This window comes from Corvus brachyrhynchos, unplaced genomic scaffold (genome assembly GCF_000691975.1).
Source record: "Corvus brachyrhynchos isolate BGI_N302 unplaced genomic scaffold, ASM69197v1 scaffold60, whole genome shotgun sequence".
Taxonomy (NCBI): domain Eukaryota; kingdom Metazoa; phylum Chordata; class Aves; order Passeriformes; family Corvidae; genus Corvus; species Corvus brachyrhynchos.
Genome location: NW_008236767.1, coordinates 2504514 through 2522548, shown reverse-complemented (window position 1 = coordinate 2522548; position 18035 = coordinate 2504514). Strand labels below are relative to the sequence as shown.

General features: G+C 42.0%; 1 protein-coding gene across 1 annotated transcript in view; it reads right to left on the bottom strand.

Annotated features, from left to right (window-relative positions):
• The window catches only part of LOC108444962 (chloride channel protein B-like), a 77018-nt gene extending 59217 nt beyond the window's left edge, over positions 1-17801 (bottom strand). Inside the window, 10 exon segments of the mRNA XM_017727400.1 lie at positions 1897-2007; positions 2009-2092; positions 5386-5463; positions 5531-5630; positions 8597-8723; positions 10218-10297; positions 10767-10954; positions 15455-15584; positions 16556-16644; positions 17796-17801. Of these exon segments, the coding sequence (XP_017582889.1) occupies positions 1897-2007; positions 2009-2092; positions 5386-5463; positions 5531-5630; positions 8597-8723; positions 10218-10297; positions 10767-10954; positions 15455-15584; positions 16556-16644; positions 17796-17801 (993 nt within the window).
• Between the last annotated feature and the right edge of the window lie 234 nt (positions 17802-18035).

Genomic DNA, 18035 nt, shown 5'->3' with positions numbered 1-18035 from the left:
CTGGAAGCAAAAAGCTAGAAGAGAGCTCCATCGGAGTATGTTCCATCCGCAGATGGTGAGCAAACACAGCTGCCAACAGAAATGCCAGCATCCTGCCGCTAAGAGGAGCTGAAATTCAGCTGTCATCAACAGCACGGGCATGCTGCAGCACAGTCCTTTCACCGGGATCCCTCCTCCTCCTCTTGCTCCTACCCAGGTCAGATTTCACCTCTGATGTGCCAACAGAGAACCCAACAAGCAGACTGCTGCTCTGACCAAGAGCAGGACTAGGCAGAGGAGGTGGTGGACTGCCAGAGCACACACAGAACCTCCAATGACTAAATGAAATGCGCTCCTTCTGACCCTACGGAGAGATAAACCAATGGGAAATGTGGATCTGTACCAGTCTGTGGAGAGCTTGCAGAGATTTGGCCACGTGCCTCAACCTGCAGTTATTTACACTTGTAGCTCCAAAAGTTTCCTCTCTCATATTTAAAATATTAATTGTTTTCCTCCCAGTATCATGCAGGCTGTTGATGCAGTCAAGGTGATTGTCTTTCCCTGAAACTTAGGTATTTTTTTCTGGCTCTGAGTGGAAGCTGCTGAAGGGATGTCTGGGCTGATGGGAGGAGGTGGCCAGCTCCTTGGTCTACAGTTGAGCAACCCTCACTCCAAGAGGGAGAGAAGAGAAAGCAGGATATATTAAAAACAGATATGGCATACATGAAGCGTACTGGCAAGTCTGCCTATAAGAGGGCAGAAGAAAGGGGTTTCAATGTGCACCAATTTCCCTAAAGATCTCAACACTTTAAAAGACCGGAAAACTCCTCAGAAACAATTTCTCAAAAATAGTGGAAATAAAGAAAAATTACAACAAGTAGGTCTTCACTAAAGAAACTTGCAGAGAATGTCAAATTTGCACAATTTCCTGAAAGCCCAGTAGAAAAGTTCTGAAGATTTTCTTTCTTCCCATTTAATCATAGAATGGTTTGCATTGAAAGGGACCTGAAAGATCATCTAGTTCCAATACCCCTGCCATGAGCAGGGGCACCTTCCACTAGACCAGGTTGCTCAAAGCCCCATCCAACCTGGCCTTGAACACTTCCAGGGATGTGGAGTACACAACTCCCCTGGGCAACCTTGTCCAGTGTCTCACCACCTTCACAGTCAAGAATTTCTTTCTAATATCTAATCTAAACCCGCCCTCTTTCAGTTTGAAGCTATTCCCCCCATCCTGTCACTACATGCTCTTGTAAAAAGTCCCTCTCCAGCCTTTCTGCACTCCCCTTTAGGTACTGGAAGCCGCCCTAAGATCTCACCAGACCCTGCTCTGCTCCAGGCTGAACAACCCCAACTCTCTCAGCCTGTCTTTATAGGATTATTAAGGTCATAATATTCTTCGTAACAACCAAAGCATAAAACTGAAAAGCATTAAAATGTTCAAAATACAGGAACACTTTGCCTATACCCCTTTTTTTCCAACAGCATGACTCTCCCCAAAAACATATGATTCCAAATGGAAACTCCAAAGCCTAGATGTAAATCCATCATGCCATCATGTCTTATAAGGACATTTGAGCTCTCCATAGATTGCAAATAAATGCAAAAGCACACCAACACAACTGCTACATGTCACTAAGCTGATAAATGTAAGCAGTGGGAGAGCAACTCCACAGGTAAAATACTTCAAGCATAAAAACCAAACCAAACAAATAAAAAAACATCTTCTCTATTCTTATATACCTACCAACATTAAATACATATCTGTGTTTTGGGAATCCACGTGTTTGCTTTACTCTGTTGCACGTTATTAAGTACCAGCAGGTCAGATTCACTTTTCCATCCAGCAATTTGTGACCTGCCCTCATTAGTCACTGTAAATGTTAGATAATTCAGAGAACCATATTATTTACTTACAAAGATAAGCACAGTCTCCAACAGGTTGCTTGTTTTTCTAAGGGATGATTTTGGAATTGAATTAAAGAGCTGCATACATAATTGATTAATCTTTAAATTTAGGGGGAAAAAAGAAACCCCCTAGAAGACCTCTGAACACTCCAAGGAGGATGGTTGGAATGAAGGCCAAGATGTTCATGTCCAGCAAGTTCTTAATCTGAGTCAGAGAAAGGAGTAAAAAATGTTCTGAGCATCCTGCCAGTGACATGAATTATTGCATCCTTTCTCACAAAACCTGATACCTCAAAATAATTTCCATAGAGGAAATAAATCTTTCCTTTTGATTTAAAGAACTCAGCTAATTCATTTAAAGCCGATCTCTTCTTGCACTCCTCACAGGAGTGGAACCAAGCAGGTTGACACTGGTGTCAGCACACATAGCAGAAAACTATGGTGTACTGCACTTACCACTGGCACTCAGCACTTCGGGTTACATCTAAATAACACAATATAATGGCTTCAATGAGCACTTCAAAAGACTTTGCTGAATCAGAGCTTTGCTGAATGTTCATTTCTTAAGTGTCAATCTGCATCCATGTGCATTGAGATCATTTAAAAGTAAATTTATTTAAGTAAAACTGTGGAAATTCAGGCTGAGCTAGAACAACTCGCAGAACAACAGATCACAGGAACAGAACATAATCTGGTAGCTGTAATAGTAATTGAATTTTCTGCTTGACTCCTCAGCAAGCAGCAAGGATGAAAGCAATATCACGTTTTAATTTTATCTTCCAGGCAACAAAACGGGGTCAACAGGTCAGTGATAATCTGTTAAAAGATGTGAGGATATTATTTCCCTAGCCCAGGGTTAGAGTTTTGTCATTATTAGGATCTGAACAGAGTAAGAGATCATAAAATGCATAAAAAGCTACCTGCCAAGATGCAGGAAGATCACATGCCAAGAGTTGCCTGTAAAAAACCCTAATCTGGTATAATCTTGGGGTTAGTGGACTGGACAAATGGTCAGCTGTCAGCCTGCCTTAAATTGATGAAGCTTGAGGTCCTCTTATTGTTCAAATTCTTTTTTCTCCTTTCTTCTCTTCCTGTTGACCCTTAATCTTCTTCTTGTTCTTGCTACAAATAGCCTAGAGTTTAACAAATTCACCAGGTGGCTGTACTAAACATGGGTGGTTATTTCCTGGGAAGAAAAATGCCAGGGTCAAAATACATCCAGGCTTAAAGAGCTGGTCCACAGGGTGCTGCAGACAGAGAAAGTGGGTCTGGAAGAGGGAGAATCCCAGCAGCCATTCCTAGGCACCAGACGCTCAACACCCGCATGTACACTCACAGGGAGTAGGGACAGACTCAAGGTATATCATGCCTTAGAACCAGAATTACAACAATCACCTAGGTAGGTACTCTGTGTACTAAGCAAAATTTTAATAATGCTGTTTTTACCAATAGCTGTAACAAAATCCATCTTTTTCCAAAGGATTTAAAGAGATCTAATATTTGAGGTGTTGGAATTCAGAGGGAATGAGCTTAATTTGAAGTAGAAAAAAAAATCTGGTTTATTTACTTCAGGATCCAAATATCTTGCATTATATTCTACTTAATTCCAATCCTGCACTAAAACTAAAAATAGACATATGTGATTTTATTGTTTTTTCTTCCTATCTCCATTTTTTCTAAGGAAAAGATATCCTGAGATATTTGCTTTCAAGTCAAATATGCACATTACACTGTATGTGTGTGGCAGTGAAGGTAAAGTCGAGAGTACTCCACAGGCTGGAAATGAAAGGTGGCATAGTATACTTTTTGTTTTTGTTGTAATATAAACCACAAGCTTTGGCCAGTCATCAAGAAAAAAATGGTACCTACAGAGCAAGTTTCACCTTTAGAATTAATCCTATGGTCTATGTAAAAATAAAGTGAAGTTTCCTGAAAATCTCATGCTCCGGAGTACAATAAATTCCCCTAGTTACATTATGCTAGGTAGAATGAAACTAAAAAAAACCAAATCATTTCTTGAGAAACATAACCCACAAGCTTTCAACTCAGTTTATCCACCATAAACTGTGTTTTGTTAATGCCACAAAAAATACGAGGAACAAAATTTCCCCTGAGCCTCATGTTCAGTGAAATGAAAATGTTTCTGCTTATCTGTACCACATTGAGAGCCAAAAACTTATTGAACCCTGCCTGAAGTTATGTTGTTAATAATTTTAACTAACTTTTCCCTCTAGTAACACTAAGAGAAGATAGAAGGAGACAGAATCCACTGCTCTTTTTAGAAAACATCCTCAACTGAGTGCTAAAAGAGCAAACTTTATTGTAAAATAACAACTGAAGTGAATCCACTTTCCCCTGTGCATGCAGCTGTTCATTACACAATGCTTTGGTTTCAGCAATGAATCTGGCTTCAGAAGGCTTGACCTCTTCCCTGCCCACAGAGTCTCACCTTTCTGCCACAAACTTTTATCTTCTTGGTGTGTAACTGCAGCTGTTTGGGGACCTGTACTATGAGTTAGTCCACAAAAAGGATTTGGGTGGAAACCCAATGCCTTCTCTGCTTTCCCCAGCTAAACTTGTGGTAAAGCAAATATGTCAGGGAGCATGCACACAAAAAACTTTGCCCATTTTCCCAGCAAAGGTATAGCTACATGTGGAAAATGCCACAATCTTCTGTTTCTGCATTGCTAGAGTGATACAAGCCAGAATAAATTCAGAGATAAATGAAAGCGATCAGACAACTACTTCACTTGTAGTAAAAAGTAGCAAAAAAGTGGATTGGGATTCAGAATGCCAGGAGTTTATTTCTAGCTCTCGACTTGATCTCCAAGTCAATACAAAGAAGGGTATTCAGGCCAGAAGTGAAGATCCTGATACTTGCGCATCATTATTGAATAATCATCATCATGAGCAATAAAAATGAATAAAAGACATGAAAATAAAAGCAACTACTTTTAGGTGGACATAAGGTTAAAAAGTTGTGTCATGCCAGAAAGACTAAAGCAAAGGCAGCTGAGGCTGAAGGTCACCTCCGTTTTGCAACTAGGAACAAACAGTGATTGCATCTTTTCAAATGTTTAATCTGTAAGCACCAAGGAACAGGGGCACAGTACAGCAAGGCTGGCAGGAACAACAGAGAGCTCGAGCCAGCTACAGAGGGAGAGGACAGCCTATTTAAGAGCTTCTCTGCTTTTTCCTTTACTTCAAAGTATCTTCTTCTATCCAGCACCAACACAGAAAATTACGCTATGAATAGCTAATAAGCAAACAGTAGATGCTTTGTCTGTTTGCTATACTTTAGAACAAAATAATCTGTGTTGTATTTAAGTGATTTCCAGGCGTAAAGTCCGAAGGCTTCCATACCCACTGATCTGGTAACTGCTCGTATCCCAGCTTTCCCCCTTCTCAGTCCCCCTTCCCTAATACTCCCCCAGCAAAAACACTGAATGAGGCAAGCCTGACCCCCTGCATCTATTTCCTCACACACCCGCACAGTACATACCCATAGCAGAATTCTTTCTCTGCTTCAAAAAATCCCAAATGCCCCCTGTAAACAAACCCATAGAAAGAAGAGAACAGTAAATGCATGGTGAAAATGCAGGCCACCAAGCAGCAGCAGCAGCAGCAGGTTTTTCAGGCCAGCCTGATATCCCAATTCTTCTAAGAAGAACAAGAGTCTGCCAATGACAGCACAAAATACCAAAGCTATGCCTGCTCCTGCACCAGCTGTAATGAAACTCTGCCTGCAACAGGTAGAAGAAACAAAATTTGGGTAACAGGGGTAAAAAAGAGGAGAAAAAACCACCATAAACATAATTTCCTCTCAAAGGCTGCAGGTGTATTATGGGGTTATTATAGTGCCTTGCATCTCTAGGATGTGAGTTCAGACATCTTTGTCTTGACAAAATCCTCAGCCCTGTAGCATCATTTGGGTACCACGGGTATCATGTGATAGTGAGCTGCTGAACTAGCACCAAATAGCCCAAGAGCAGGCAGATATGCCACTTCCCATCCTGGAACAGTGCACTCACAGGAGTGAACTATTGCAGTGAAAAAATGGGATTCACTAGAGAATAAGAGTACAGTCCTGGAGCCCGAAGGCTCAACATGCTGCCTCAGTCTGTAAATGCCCAAGAAACCCACATGGAACATATATGCCTTGTCCTCCTCCCTGTAAAGGTGTGGAGCTCGCATATGCCCCAAGGAGCAACTCCATTGCTGTAAGCAGCACTAGGAGCTCAAACAGCAGAGATCTGCACCGTGAGCCAGTTCCAGTAAGGAAAAAAAAAGGAGGAAAAAGACGGAGGAAAATAATTATAGTATTGAAAAAAAGGCATTACTGGACAGTCTTCCTTTAAACATTTATATGATATATTTTCACTCACACAACATAATTTTCTTTCCCAAACACTCGGTTTTTTCTATTAAAACAACATCCTGCATCAGACAAATGTTACATTTTTAAAGGAGGCCACAGTGTGCAAAACAGAGGGAAGGATTTAGAAGGAGGAAATAAAATTATGCTTGAATTCTGTCTTAGAAAAATAGACTCAAGTCCAGCCTTTGTGGGGGTTACTGCAGTGATGCTGATACATCGAATGAACTAATCAATAGTGCTCAAAAGCTTAGAAAACTTGCATCCTCTGGATGTGCTACCTGACACCTCAGGGGTAATTTGTAGACATGCTGAGAATTCAGTACCAGCTGAAGTCAATGAGTGTAAAAAACACTTGAGTATTTTAAATAGTAGCAAACAGCAAGTTCTCAGAAAAAAACCAAACATCAGAGCCATCTCTGAACATCTCTTGTTGGGGTCCCTCCCCTGCCATGGAGCCCTGGGAGAGGGGCCCTGAGGGCACAGACACGGGGCTTCCCTGCCCCTGCTCAGCCTCGTTCCCATTGGTTGGTTTGTGTTCCCTGCGCGGGCAGAAGGACCCTTGGTCCCGTGACTGGAACAGTTCCTGGGCAGAGCTCCGGCCATGCGGCTGGAGAAATAAACATCTCTGAAACAGCTAGCAAGAATCTGTCTGTCCATATATATTTCCTTTCCACGGGACTCCTGGTTTGATATATGCGTGTTGCAGGATCCCCACTGCAACAATCTGTAAGCCCTTTTAACTTCTCATAGTGTTCACAAGTTTTATGGGTACACGGACAGGTGGCAGTGAGCATAATGGAGAGAAAATAAAGGAAAAAATTAAAGAGGTCATGTGCCAAAGCCCTTAACAAAGCTCACCAGTAAGGTTACACAGGTAACTTCATGTCTGACACTTCCCAACTCACAAAGGTTAAGACACTTCTGTGCATAGATTGTTACTTACATGTGGTACCTTCCCAGTGGCATTGTTTCCAGCAGCAGGGAACTCAAGAGGTACTGCACACCTCAGTAAAAGCTGAGGACAGCCCCAACTTCTTGCTTCAGCCAGCTGTACATGCTACATGTCCCACCAGTGGTATCAGCCCTGAAATTGGACCCTTCCAACACATCCAGTAGGGCTCCTCCATGGAGGAATGCCTTAAGTGCCTTCAACAGCCTAATGCTTGCTGAGCTACTGCTCTGCCTGTGACTGTACCTGGAGTGGGTACATCACATGAGCCTACTGAGCACCAGAAGGTACCAGGGGAGTGGGATTTTGTCATCCTGGTCTTTGTAAAGAAGTGAGGTCTCACTTAGACTGACATTTGTCTCTGCTGCTCAGCAACAGCTCTCTCTGTGAAGGGGACTTCCACACAACCTGCTTCCCCCAGGACGGTTCCTGACTGCAAGATAGTGCTTCTTTCAAGTTATACTACAACTGGATCCTGCACAGCAAAACAAACATTTTTTTCTTCTTTTCTTACAATAATTGCTGATTTCTCCCATGAGTAACATTTTTTTTTAACCAGCACATCTCAGATTTATTTAAATGACTGATCTTAAAAGGCAAAAGGCAAAGGAGATCCCACACCTTCCCTTTGATGCTTTTTTATTTACTTGTAAGCTACAGGTAGTTCACAAGTGACTGTTCATTTGAATTATATTTCTTGAGGAAATTAACACACGGGATACTTTTTTTTTAATCCTTACTTTAAAACACCAAACAGGGTTTTGTATGTCAACATGACAATAAATACCATCCAGAAGACATAAAGTATTTGCAATTTCATTTCCTGGAAATTAATCTCATTAATTTCAGTAAACTGTTCACAAGAGAGAGTTTACCAGCATTATCTCATAGACACATTTGAGCAGAGAAGAGCCAGACTAAAAAAGCGTCACAAACAATTTCCTTTTTCAAAACTCAAAAAATAAATCAAGGACTCCCTGTGCACACTGGGAAATCCCCATAATCTCTTTTTTCCTGGAACAGCATCGTTATTTTAAGGATAAAATCCAGGTGTAAAACTCTCACATTTTTCTCCCTCCTTATATAACCCCGAAAGCAATGGGAAAAGGTCTTCTGTATTAATGTATTAAACAACTTGTGAACTTTCTTTTAATTAAAGAACTTTAAAGTTGTTTAATTAAACAACTTTCCTTTAATTAGAGTGGGTGGCTTTTTCCCCATTCCAAAGTGACAGGCAGCAGGAACACTGAAGGATTGCTGGTGCAGCATCTCCGTTTCCCTTCCAGATGCAATGGGCTCACCAGTGACTCACCAGACACCCCTGGGGCATTGAGGGCAGTGATGGGATGGCCCTCACAGAGCCCCACATCTCTGCCCATCACTTGCTATCAGCTGAATTCCAAAACCTGGTGAAGATCGGGAGGTGGATGCCAATGGTGTCCAACTGCAGTTGGCTCAGGCCATGACCCAGGAGAGCACTAAAAGTGATGTTGTATAATTGAAAGCACTCTATGGTAAATTATTCATAAATCAGTTAAAGGCAGAGGAGGACAGAGCCTTAGCTGGCATGTAGCAGCAAAGCTAGATTGGTTTCAACAAATTTAAACATGGAAAATGCTGAACACATCTTTTAAACATGCAAAGTCCCATTGACATAAAGAAGGAAGCTACTAAAGACTTTCACGTTCTTGACTCAGAGACTTAAATGTCTCTTTTCCAAAGAGTGTTATGATGGTTGCCCATGAATTGCCTTTGAAGAATTGCATGTCAATGTCTGCTCTAGTGTGGTGACACATCAGACTAGAGCCCATCATTTCAGTCATCTGTTCCCAGGTTAACAACCATGGCAGCCAGAACAGCCCTACTTCTAACAGAAGACGTGTGATGATTTAAATTATTACAGTGTGTTCCCAGGCAGCACTTCAAATTACATTTAAATGGGGGGAAAAAAATCTAAACCCTTAGTGGAATGAAAAATCTATTCATTGTATAATCTTGGAAGACTTTTCTACAAAACTTAAATTAGGAGCCTTAATAAATCTCTCAGAGGCTTTTAGCAACTTACGTGTGTTTATGTTTAATAAAAATGGTGGAGGGTTCCAACTAAATTAAATTAAACTAGCTCTTAATTCCTATGTTTTGAAAAGGCATCATGTTGATACTGCGATGACTTTATTCGTGGAAATATGATTCAGCTCTTTGGCTCACAAATCACTGTTACCAACCCAGCACAAAGGAAAAAAAGAAATCACAGCTGCAGTCTCTGAGCTCCTGGAGACAAATGTCTGAAAGCAAAGAAAACAAAAGAAACCAAAAGGGAGAGCTAACCCTTGGGAAGCATTTTCTAGAAGGTTTGTGGCCACCTCCGACTAGCCATATGCTCCTATTTTTGAACATCTGAGTCATCCCCTAGGGTGCTGCACCTCTGTGCAAATAAATAAATAAGTATAAACCCACAGAGAAACAGAAAATGCGAATGGTTGGTGGGGAGGAAGATATGTTTGGTCAGGGTGGTGAAGAGGGGAGAAAAACCTCAAGGAGGAATACTTTCCAAACCCAAAAAGGATCAGACATAAAACAGCAAAACAGCAACAAACAATCTATATCCTATTAGCAGAGACCAATTTTAGCATCTCTTTTCAAGATATGATTCCAGATAGATAATAAAGGGCAGCAGAATTCTCCTCTAAATGATGAATAAAGGAAATTATGTCACTTTCCAAAACAAACAAAAAAACCCAAAATCTGGCCTGCACTTACCAAGTTTGGCTGTATTGCAACATAGTAAATTTTAAGATCTGACCTACAGAGGAGGGCCAGGCAAGCCTCCTCTATCCCTGTCACAAGGCCAAGGACAACAGCAGGATGATAGGGATTCTCTTCCTTTGTGCATAAGAAGGTGGTATAAAAACATTATCCTTCAAAAAGACTATAAAGTCTACTTTTCCCCACCTAGAAACAGTGTAACACAACTGCATGAGCAACACGCAGCTCCAACCCAACCTGCCATCTGCCACCTGCAGAGCAGCACCGAGTTCCTGCGGCTGCCCTCAGCTGGCACTGGTGGCTGCCGTGTTCCCAAGCTGGAAGCACAAACCCATCAGTCCATGCCTTGCACAGCCACTTATGGCACTTCTGCAGGTGGCTGTAAAGTTAATGTCCCTGTTGTGTGAAACCACTTGACACTGGCTTTGTTTTTATACAGACTTTGCTCAAGTAAAAGCAGTTACAGGAGATGTAAAGCAGCCAGCAGGCCATGGCTGCACAGCAGGTGGCTTTTCAGAAACAAAACTGACTGCAGTTGTCCAGATAACTGCTTGCCGAGTACCACTCAGGGAATCATACTGGGGAACCAAGCCAGGATTTAAAACATGCAGCAAACAAATCCTTTCCTTCACTGCATGGCATGAATAGTTGAGCTAACGCAAAAGGGGTGGAGAACAGCACAGGTGAAAAGAGCTCCTAGTGCAGGGTATTTTTTAAGCCAGCGCTGGCACCAAGACAGATGTTGCAAAGCCATACCCACAGCCTGATAACTTTAGCATTGTCTGCTATTTCTCACCCCAAATGGAATTTGGGACCTTCTTCTCACAGAGGAGCCCGAAGGCTACAGCCAGCATACATGAGACAGATGTCCTTAAAAATGTCTTGATGTTAAAAAGATGTTGAATAGAAGTGCCATTCAAATACCCAGTGCTTTCTGGCAAGTCAGACAGCGAAGCTGCTGCCAAAGAACTGCAAGGGGAAGTAAAAAAAGAGAAACAGGGTCAACAATTATTAGATGTTGTGTGTTAGATGTGTCTATGGACAATTTTCCAGTGTGACCCTCACCTTGCTCTGTTCACAAACAAACTTTTCCAGAATTAACAGACAATACAGATGCCCATATAGCTTCTCACAATGCACAAAAATTCAAGCTCCTGACGGTGTTGCTATACACATAGTGGGGCTAATGAGAGAGGAAAACAACTGAGGAGGGCCCCTGTCCTAACCCCCAGCCTCCACCTGATGCCTGAAGCCCATCAGCCTCTCATCTTTGCTCAGGCTGTCTGTGGGGCAGGGTGTATATATGAACCTCAGTGATTTGTGCAGTCAGTTCAGTCTTTAGAAAGCTTAAACCTGGTTGGTTATTGTATGCATAACAGCAAACTCCCTTTTCCTACTGTTGCTGGATTTTGGGGTAAGTCTAGTAAAACATTCACTTTTTCTCTCACCTATGCTGTTAATTGCCTGTCTATAATTAAATGGAACACAGCAGGATAGTAAATGACAGAAAGGCTCAATTTTGTAGCTTTGGTGCCTCATAAAAGTACTAACCTGGGCCACATGCAATATCCACATAGCACAGCTAAATGATCAATCTAAAACCAACAGGAACTTTTATATGGACTGATGGTCTTTGGCTTAGGCCCCTTCCAAACACCGAGTTTTTATGAGTTATACCAGCTGCCACTTGTATTTATTTTATAAACACCACATGCTAAGTGTCAATTACATCGCCACCACCACCAATTTCACCCCAGACACTTTTATACAAATTACGGGTGGTGGAATCCAGGTTTAGGCTGAAGGCCAAGAAAGACCTCTCCAATGGGGTTGTATAATTGTATAATTTTTTTTTTTCCCCATAAAATACTGAAACAACCAGTATATGGAAGAGTAAGAGATTTGGTTTGTCACAGTGTTATTGACTTGTTGCATAGGAGACCTAACACTTGCCAGCACAGAACCCAGAGAGAGAACCACCAGCCCAGACAGAAGCACACGCAGCCAGGTCATCAGCACCCACAGACCAGGTCCCGCTTTTCAGTGTTCTTTTGTACTACAAATTTCTGCAGGCAGAAGGTATATGATAGTGAAAGACCAAAACAAGCAATGCAGGCTCTTTAGAAAAAAGGGAGTGAGTAAGTGTAAGGTGAATGATGACTTTTGGAGTCAAGTCGTGGGTTTTTTCCAGGACTTCCTGCCCATCTCTAAAAACACTATAAAGGAAACATTGTTATTCCTCAAACTCCTTTTCAGGTCAGAAGCAGGGTTCAAGGACCTTAAGAATATTCACAAAAAAACATTTTCTGGGGTCTTCAGGCATTTTGCCTGAATGGAGCCTTCAAAGTTTGAGATCAGTAATTACCTTCATGGATTTGCAGCTATTATTAGTGGACAGAATATATGTGAGCAAGTGTTTCCTGCTTTATTTTAAACAGAAGGACATCTCTCACACTGGGCATTCTCACATTCAAAACACATGTTTTGGTCACCCTGGGTTTTTGGTTTGTTTGTTTGCGTTTGTTTGCGAGACAGCTGTGCTGTCTCCAGAACTCCTCAACTCCCACGTCCTTCGCTGCCTTCCGCAGGGCTCAGCTGTGATACTTTGTGGGTGCAGATCAAGCACATCCCTGGTGTTTCTGAGGTCACAGTGCTACAGCCTTCCGAGCAGCCTGTCCCACCAATGTTTCGTAAATGCATTGTGCAGCACAGCCAAACAGCAAAGTGCACAAAAAAAGTTTTGCTCAGCTGCAGCTAAAGGAGGTATTTAGATGGGAAGATCTTTCAGGGCAGGAATTACATGTTTGTACTGATGTCAGAACTTACCTCCTGACCTACTGTATTAATAATACAATAGGACAGATTTATAATTGAATAGGACCAACAGTGTGTGTAACAGTTGTTGTGATGACCTGGAGTCAAAGTGTGGTTTCTTTCTGTGTATTATGTACTTATAATTTAGTGTATATATATGCACACATGCTTGTATATACATACAAATGCATATATACACATTTGCATGTGTATTTATCCACTGTTTATATATTTTATAAACATATGCATAGTTTGTATATAAGAAAAAAGGGAAATAATATTCTAAGAGGATTATATATGCTTTCCTCATGGAAAACCTAAACTGGTTCATTTTTTTAATATTTACCTCTGATATATTCAGCTTCCATCTGTTCTGCAGAATAACTCTTCCCTTGCATTTCTGTGAAGCGATTGAGATCTGTCCTTCAGCAGCTGCCAGTATTGTTCCATAGTCTTGATTCCAAGAGGACACATCCATGTCTCCATTGCACTGGAGAGCCCAGAACTGGACCCAGTACTCCAGATGTGGCCTCACCAATGCTGAAGAGAGGGGAAGGATCACTTCCCTCAGCCTGCTGCTAACACTCTGAATGCAGCCCAGGAGGCTTTGGCACCACAGCTGTGGCCTGTCAAGCACTGCTTCCTTTTACTTTTACTTTTGTCTGCAAGTTTGCTGAGGGTGCACCAAAACATTGTCCCATCATCCAGGTCATTAGTGAAGATATCCAACAGTATTTGACTCCAGGACTGACCCTACACTTGAGGACCAGCCTCTGGCTGGACTTCATGCCATTGATCATAATGCTTTGAGCCCAGCAGTTCTGCCACGTAAATCCATCTCACTGTCCAAACATCTAAACCATACACCATTAGTTTGTCTATGAGACTGTTATAGGAGACAGTGATGAAAGCCTTGCTAAAGCTGAAATAAAGAACAGCCACTGTTCCTGACATGTTATTGTAGAAGGTTGTTGTCCACTGTAAATCCATGCTTGATTTTCTCATTGGAATGGACAACTCCTCACCATGGATGAGATAATTCCTGAAAACCAATCAGCCCTCTTGGACCTCACTTCTCTCCAGGATGATCTCCTCTGGGACTCTTCCAAGCAGATCCCTGAACAGATCAAAGTGCTCTCCTGAAGTCCTGTCCTTCACCTTTTCCCCCTCATCTCAGGATCCTACACACCCCAATTGCATGGTTACTGCTGCCCTTAACCCTCACATCCCTGATCAGTCTTTCCTTCTCTGCAAGTACAAGGTCCAGCAGAGTATGTCCCCTCACTTTCTTCTTGATCACCTATCAGGAAGTTGCTATCAATGCACTCCAGAAACCTCATGGATTGCTTGTGCCCTGATGTGTTGTACTTCCAGCAGATATTGGGGTGTTTGACTGGATTCCCACAGGGATCTGGGCCAGTGACCAAAAGACTTCTTCCAAATACCTGAAGACAGCTTTGTCTAATTCCACACAGTTTACAGCACACATCCACAACACCACCCCACGTGTTGGTGTGCCCTCTAACACTGATCTGCAAGCTCGAAGCTGACTCTCATCTCTCTCAAAGCAGAGCTCCAACCATTCCCACTTCTCTGACAAGTAAAGAACAACTCCCACTTCTAACTATGGTGTGGCCTTCCTAACGAGCCTCTATCCCGCCACAGCAGTGCTGCAGCAGTGTCAGCTATCCCACCACATCTGTGCAGACAAGGAGCTCATCTGCCTTGCTCTAGCCCCAAATCTGCAGAGCTGCGCCCTCCTCAGCCGCTTGCTCTGGGCTGTGGCCTCGGCTGAGTCAGGGAGTCAGGGGTAATTTCTCTGCGAGTGCTGGGGACCACCTCTGGCAGCTCCCTGCCACTGCTGCGGAGCACAAAAGCACTGTCAGCCCAGACCCTTGCCTCCCCCTGCACAAAGTGCTGCTGGCTGCATACCATGCTTGATGGTTTTACAGGCTTCCCCCAGCACCAGCTGACAGGATTCCTGACCCTCCCTAGCCAGGATTCAGCTGGAACAAAAGCTCAAAACCCCTTCTCATAAGAAGCTCTTCAACAGTTATACAATCTACCACAGATATCACAAGCCAAGTGAAAATTTTACCACCTGCTTCCTTATACAGGTGAGGAAAAGCAAGCAGTCAGGGTCAGAGATCCTAAACATTTACATTGGGTTTAGCCATTCAGTGATTTTTACCACCACCATTCCAATTATCACAGAGATAATGACAGCCATCAAGGGCAAATTAATAATTCCACAATAATCTATTACTGAAAATGTAGCTGCCCCAGCCATTGAAAGAAATAACTTCTCTGATACCCGGTCCACACTCACTAAGTACCTTAATGAAGGTTCATCCCTTCCCTTGGATATCACCCAGACCTAAAGCAGCACATGCCTCCAGTGTACAGGGAGGAAGAGGAAGGCCATGGTATATTAAATGTTGCTTTCATCAATCCCATACCAGGAATAAAATCAGATATTATACTGTACCATAGGCCAGGCTGTAGCAAAGGACACCAATATGTGTGTACACAAAGGACCACAGGGGGATCTGATCTCCACACTCACCTCGACAGGCAGTACCTTCAGGCAGTTAAAACTTGACACTGCGTTTTCTAATAAACACACACAGAAAATGTCACTCTGCCTTTCTCTTGCTCACCTGCAAGTAACTTTCCACCAGGTTCCATTTCAATTTGATGAGAGAGTTAATTATCTGATGAATCAAAAACCCCAGCACCCCCACTGCTGTTCCGATTAGCCGCATCAGCAGCCATCGATCCCGCTCTCTTCTAGAAACAGGAAGGCACAGTTGCCTCTCAGACCATAACACAGGATTATTTGCCATGCTGCCTCTCACAAACACACAAATTCCATTTTTAGAGCATTTTGATTAATAACCGTGACTGCCTGAACAACAGGCTACTCTTGCCAATATCTCTTTTAAAAGAAAGTGTACACTCAGCAAAGGTCTACACTCAGGTGAAAGCCATTTTCATTTGGGTAAGGAACACAGCTGGATTTTTTGGTTTTGGATCTGGGGGTTTTTTTTATATAAAAGTACCAGTGCAGTCTGCTCTCAGATGTTGACTGCTTGATGTCATATCAAAATCAATTACGTGGCCCAATAATTAAGCATTTGGTAGAGCACTCTGGACACATTTCTAAGTATTCCCCATTTCCTTTGACTGAAAGTAATGCACTGAGCACCCATCACGTAAATGTGCAAACTTTTACCTCCAGTTTCTGTCTTTCCTAAACTTACACTTCTAATAATAACTGTGCACCAATAATAATGACCGATTTATTTTGAGTATCATCTAGGACTAGAGCAGGCCTACTGAGATCCAAACACCATGGTTCCTGCAGATTATGCTAAGAGGAAAAAAATTACAAGTTAATTACTTTTTAATAGTAATTTTTTTAATTAATTGTAATTTTAAAATTAATTAAAATTAATTTCAAGAAATCTCAGTAACAGAACATTTGCCCAAACTTCTGCAAAGTCTCTTCCTTTTCAGTTGTATACATGAGAAGCTAATATTTTAATTCTTTTTTGCATATTCAATAATTGTGAAGAGCATAAGCACTTACAAAATATTCTTTTAATCCCTTGGCCCCCTTGTACATTAAAAATATTCGCCTGTGTACAGAAACTGTAAATAACTATTTCGTAATTCCTTCTGCTATCAGGCATCTCCCTGGAGTGTCCAAATTACACATAGTTCTAGAGGCAACTTAACACTATTTAAGGTAAGTTTACCTGTATGTTTTTTCTTGTAGCTGCTTCTTAAAAACCTTTTTGTGTGAAGGCAAATAATCCAAACTTTCATGGGCTACAAGGTGTTCTCTCTACCAAAGGTACTACAGCTTGGATGCTTTACTCAAGGCGGTTTGCAAGTTGGCAGCTCAGTTAAAGGAGAAAAAGACTCAATGCACATAAAATGTTTACTGTAAATCAAAATCAGCAGCATGCTGTGTGTTTGCCACCTCCAAGACATGACTTTGGTAACCAAAGAAAGAGTACAAAAGGATTTCTGCTGCTCTCCACTAACTGGCATTTGGACAAATTTGGCAAGATCTCATCTCAAATAATCACAGAATCACAGAGCAATAGAATGGTTCAGGTTGGAAGGGACCTTAAAGACCATCTAGTGCCAACCCCTCTGCCATGGACAGGGACATCTTCCACCAGACCAGGCTGCTCAGAGCCCCATCCAACCTGGCCTTGAGCACTTCCAGGGATGGGGCATTTACAACTTCTCTGGGCAACCTTATCCAGGGCCTCACCACCCTCAAAGTGAAAAATTTCTTCCTAGTAGCTAATCTAAACCTACTTTCTGTCAGTTTGAAGCCATTCCCCCTTGTCCTGTCACCACATGCCCTTGTAAACAGTCTCTCTCCATCTTTCTTTTAGGCTCCCTTCAGGTACTGGAAGGCTGCAACTGGGTCACCCCAAAGCTTTCTCTTTTCCAGGGAGTGAAGAAACATAAATAGTTCCTGGTTGTGAATTAGTGAGTACTAAAGGTCAAGAGAAAAGTTCTTTACACAAGCCACATGCAAATTACCCAAAATAAAGTCTTTTGGACCTGTAGTTTTGCAATGCAGAAAGTTTCCTTGAACCCCCTACTCACACTTCCCAAACGTAACAACACACATCATGAAGGAAATACTGCCCAGGGCAGGGGGGCACATCCATGTCAAGATCTAGCAATGGCCTAAGTCCAATTTCTCACACTGTGATGGGGGTTTTTTGCCAGCTCAATCAGGCATTTAATTCTAGAGATTTCAAAAGTACTACGCAAATTGCAGACCTGGCAACAATCAATGTGACAAAATAGAGAACGAGTTAAAGAGAATTGATCTAGGTGGAAATCAAAGACCGCAGAAAATAATTGTTGTTGGAAACTGTGTGAATAGCTAAAAGCAACAGAAAATGCATTAGAAAACTTAATGTTACTTTCCTTCAGATACGGGGAAATAAATGTATCTGCCACCAATACATCCATAGTGAAGTTATCTGACAACAAATACACACTGTGTAATCAATCAAATCCCTCCAGTCAAAGGTGAATTACGGAACAGCAGGAGTCTGACTATTATGTACACTAATAATGTAAAAAGTGGTAAGTGCTTCACAAATGGAAGCTCAGACCTTAGTTTTGTGTTTAAGCACAAAAATGTTTTGAGATTAGACTGCTAACTTCTGCTTGCACAAAAGTTGGGTTTAACTAGTTCTACTC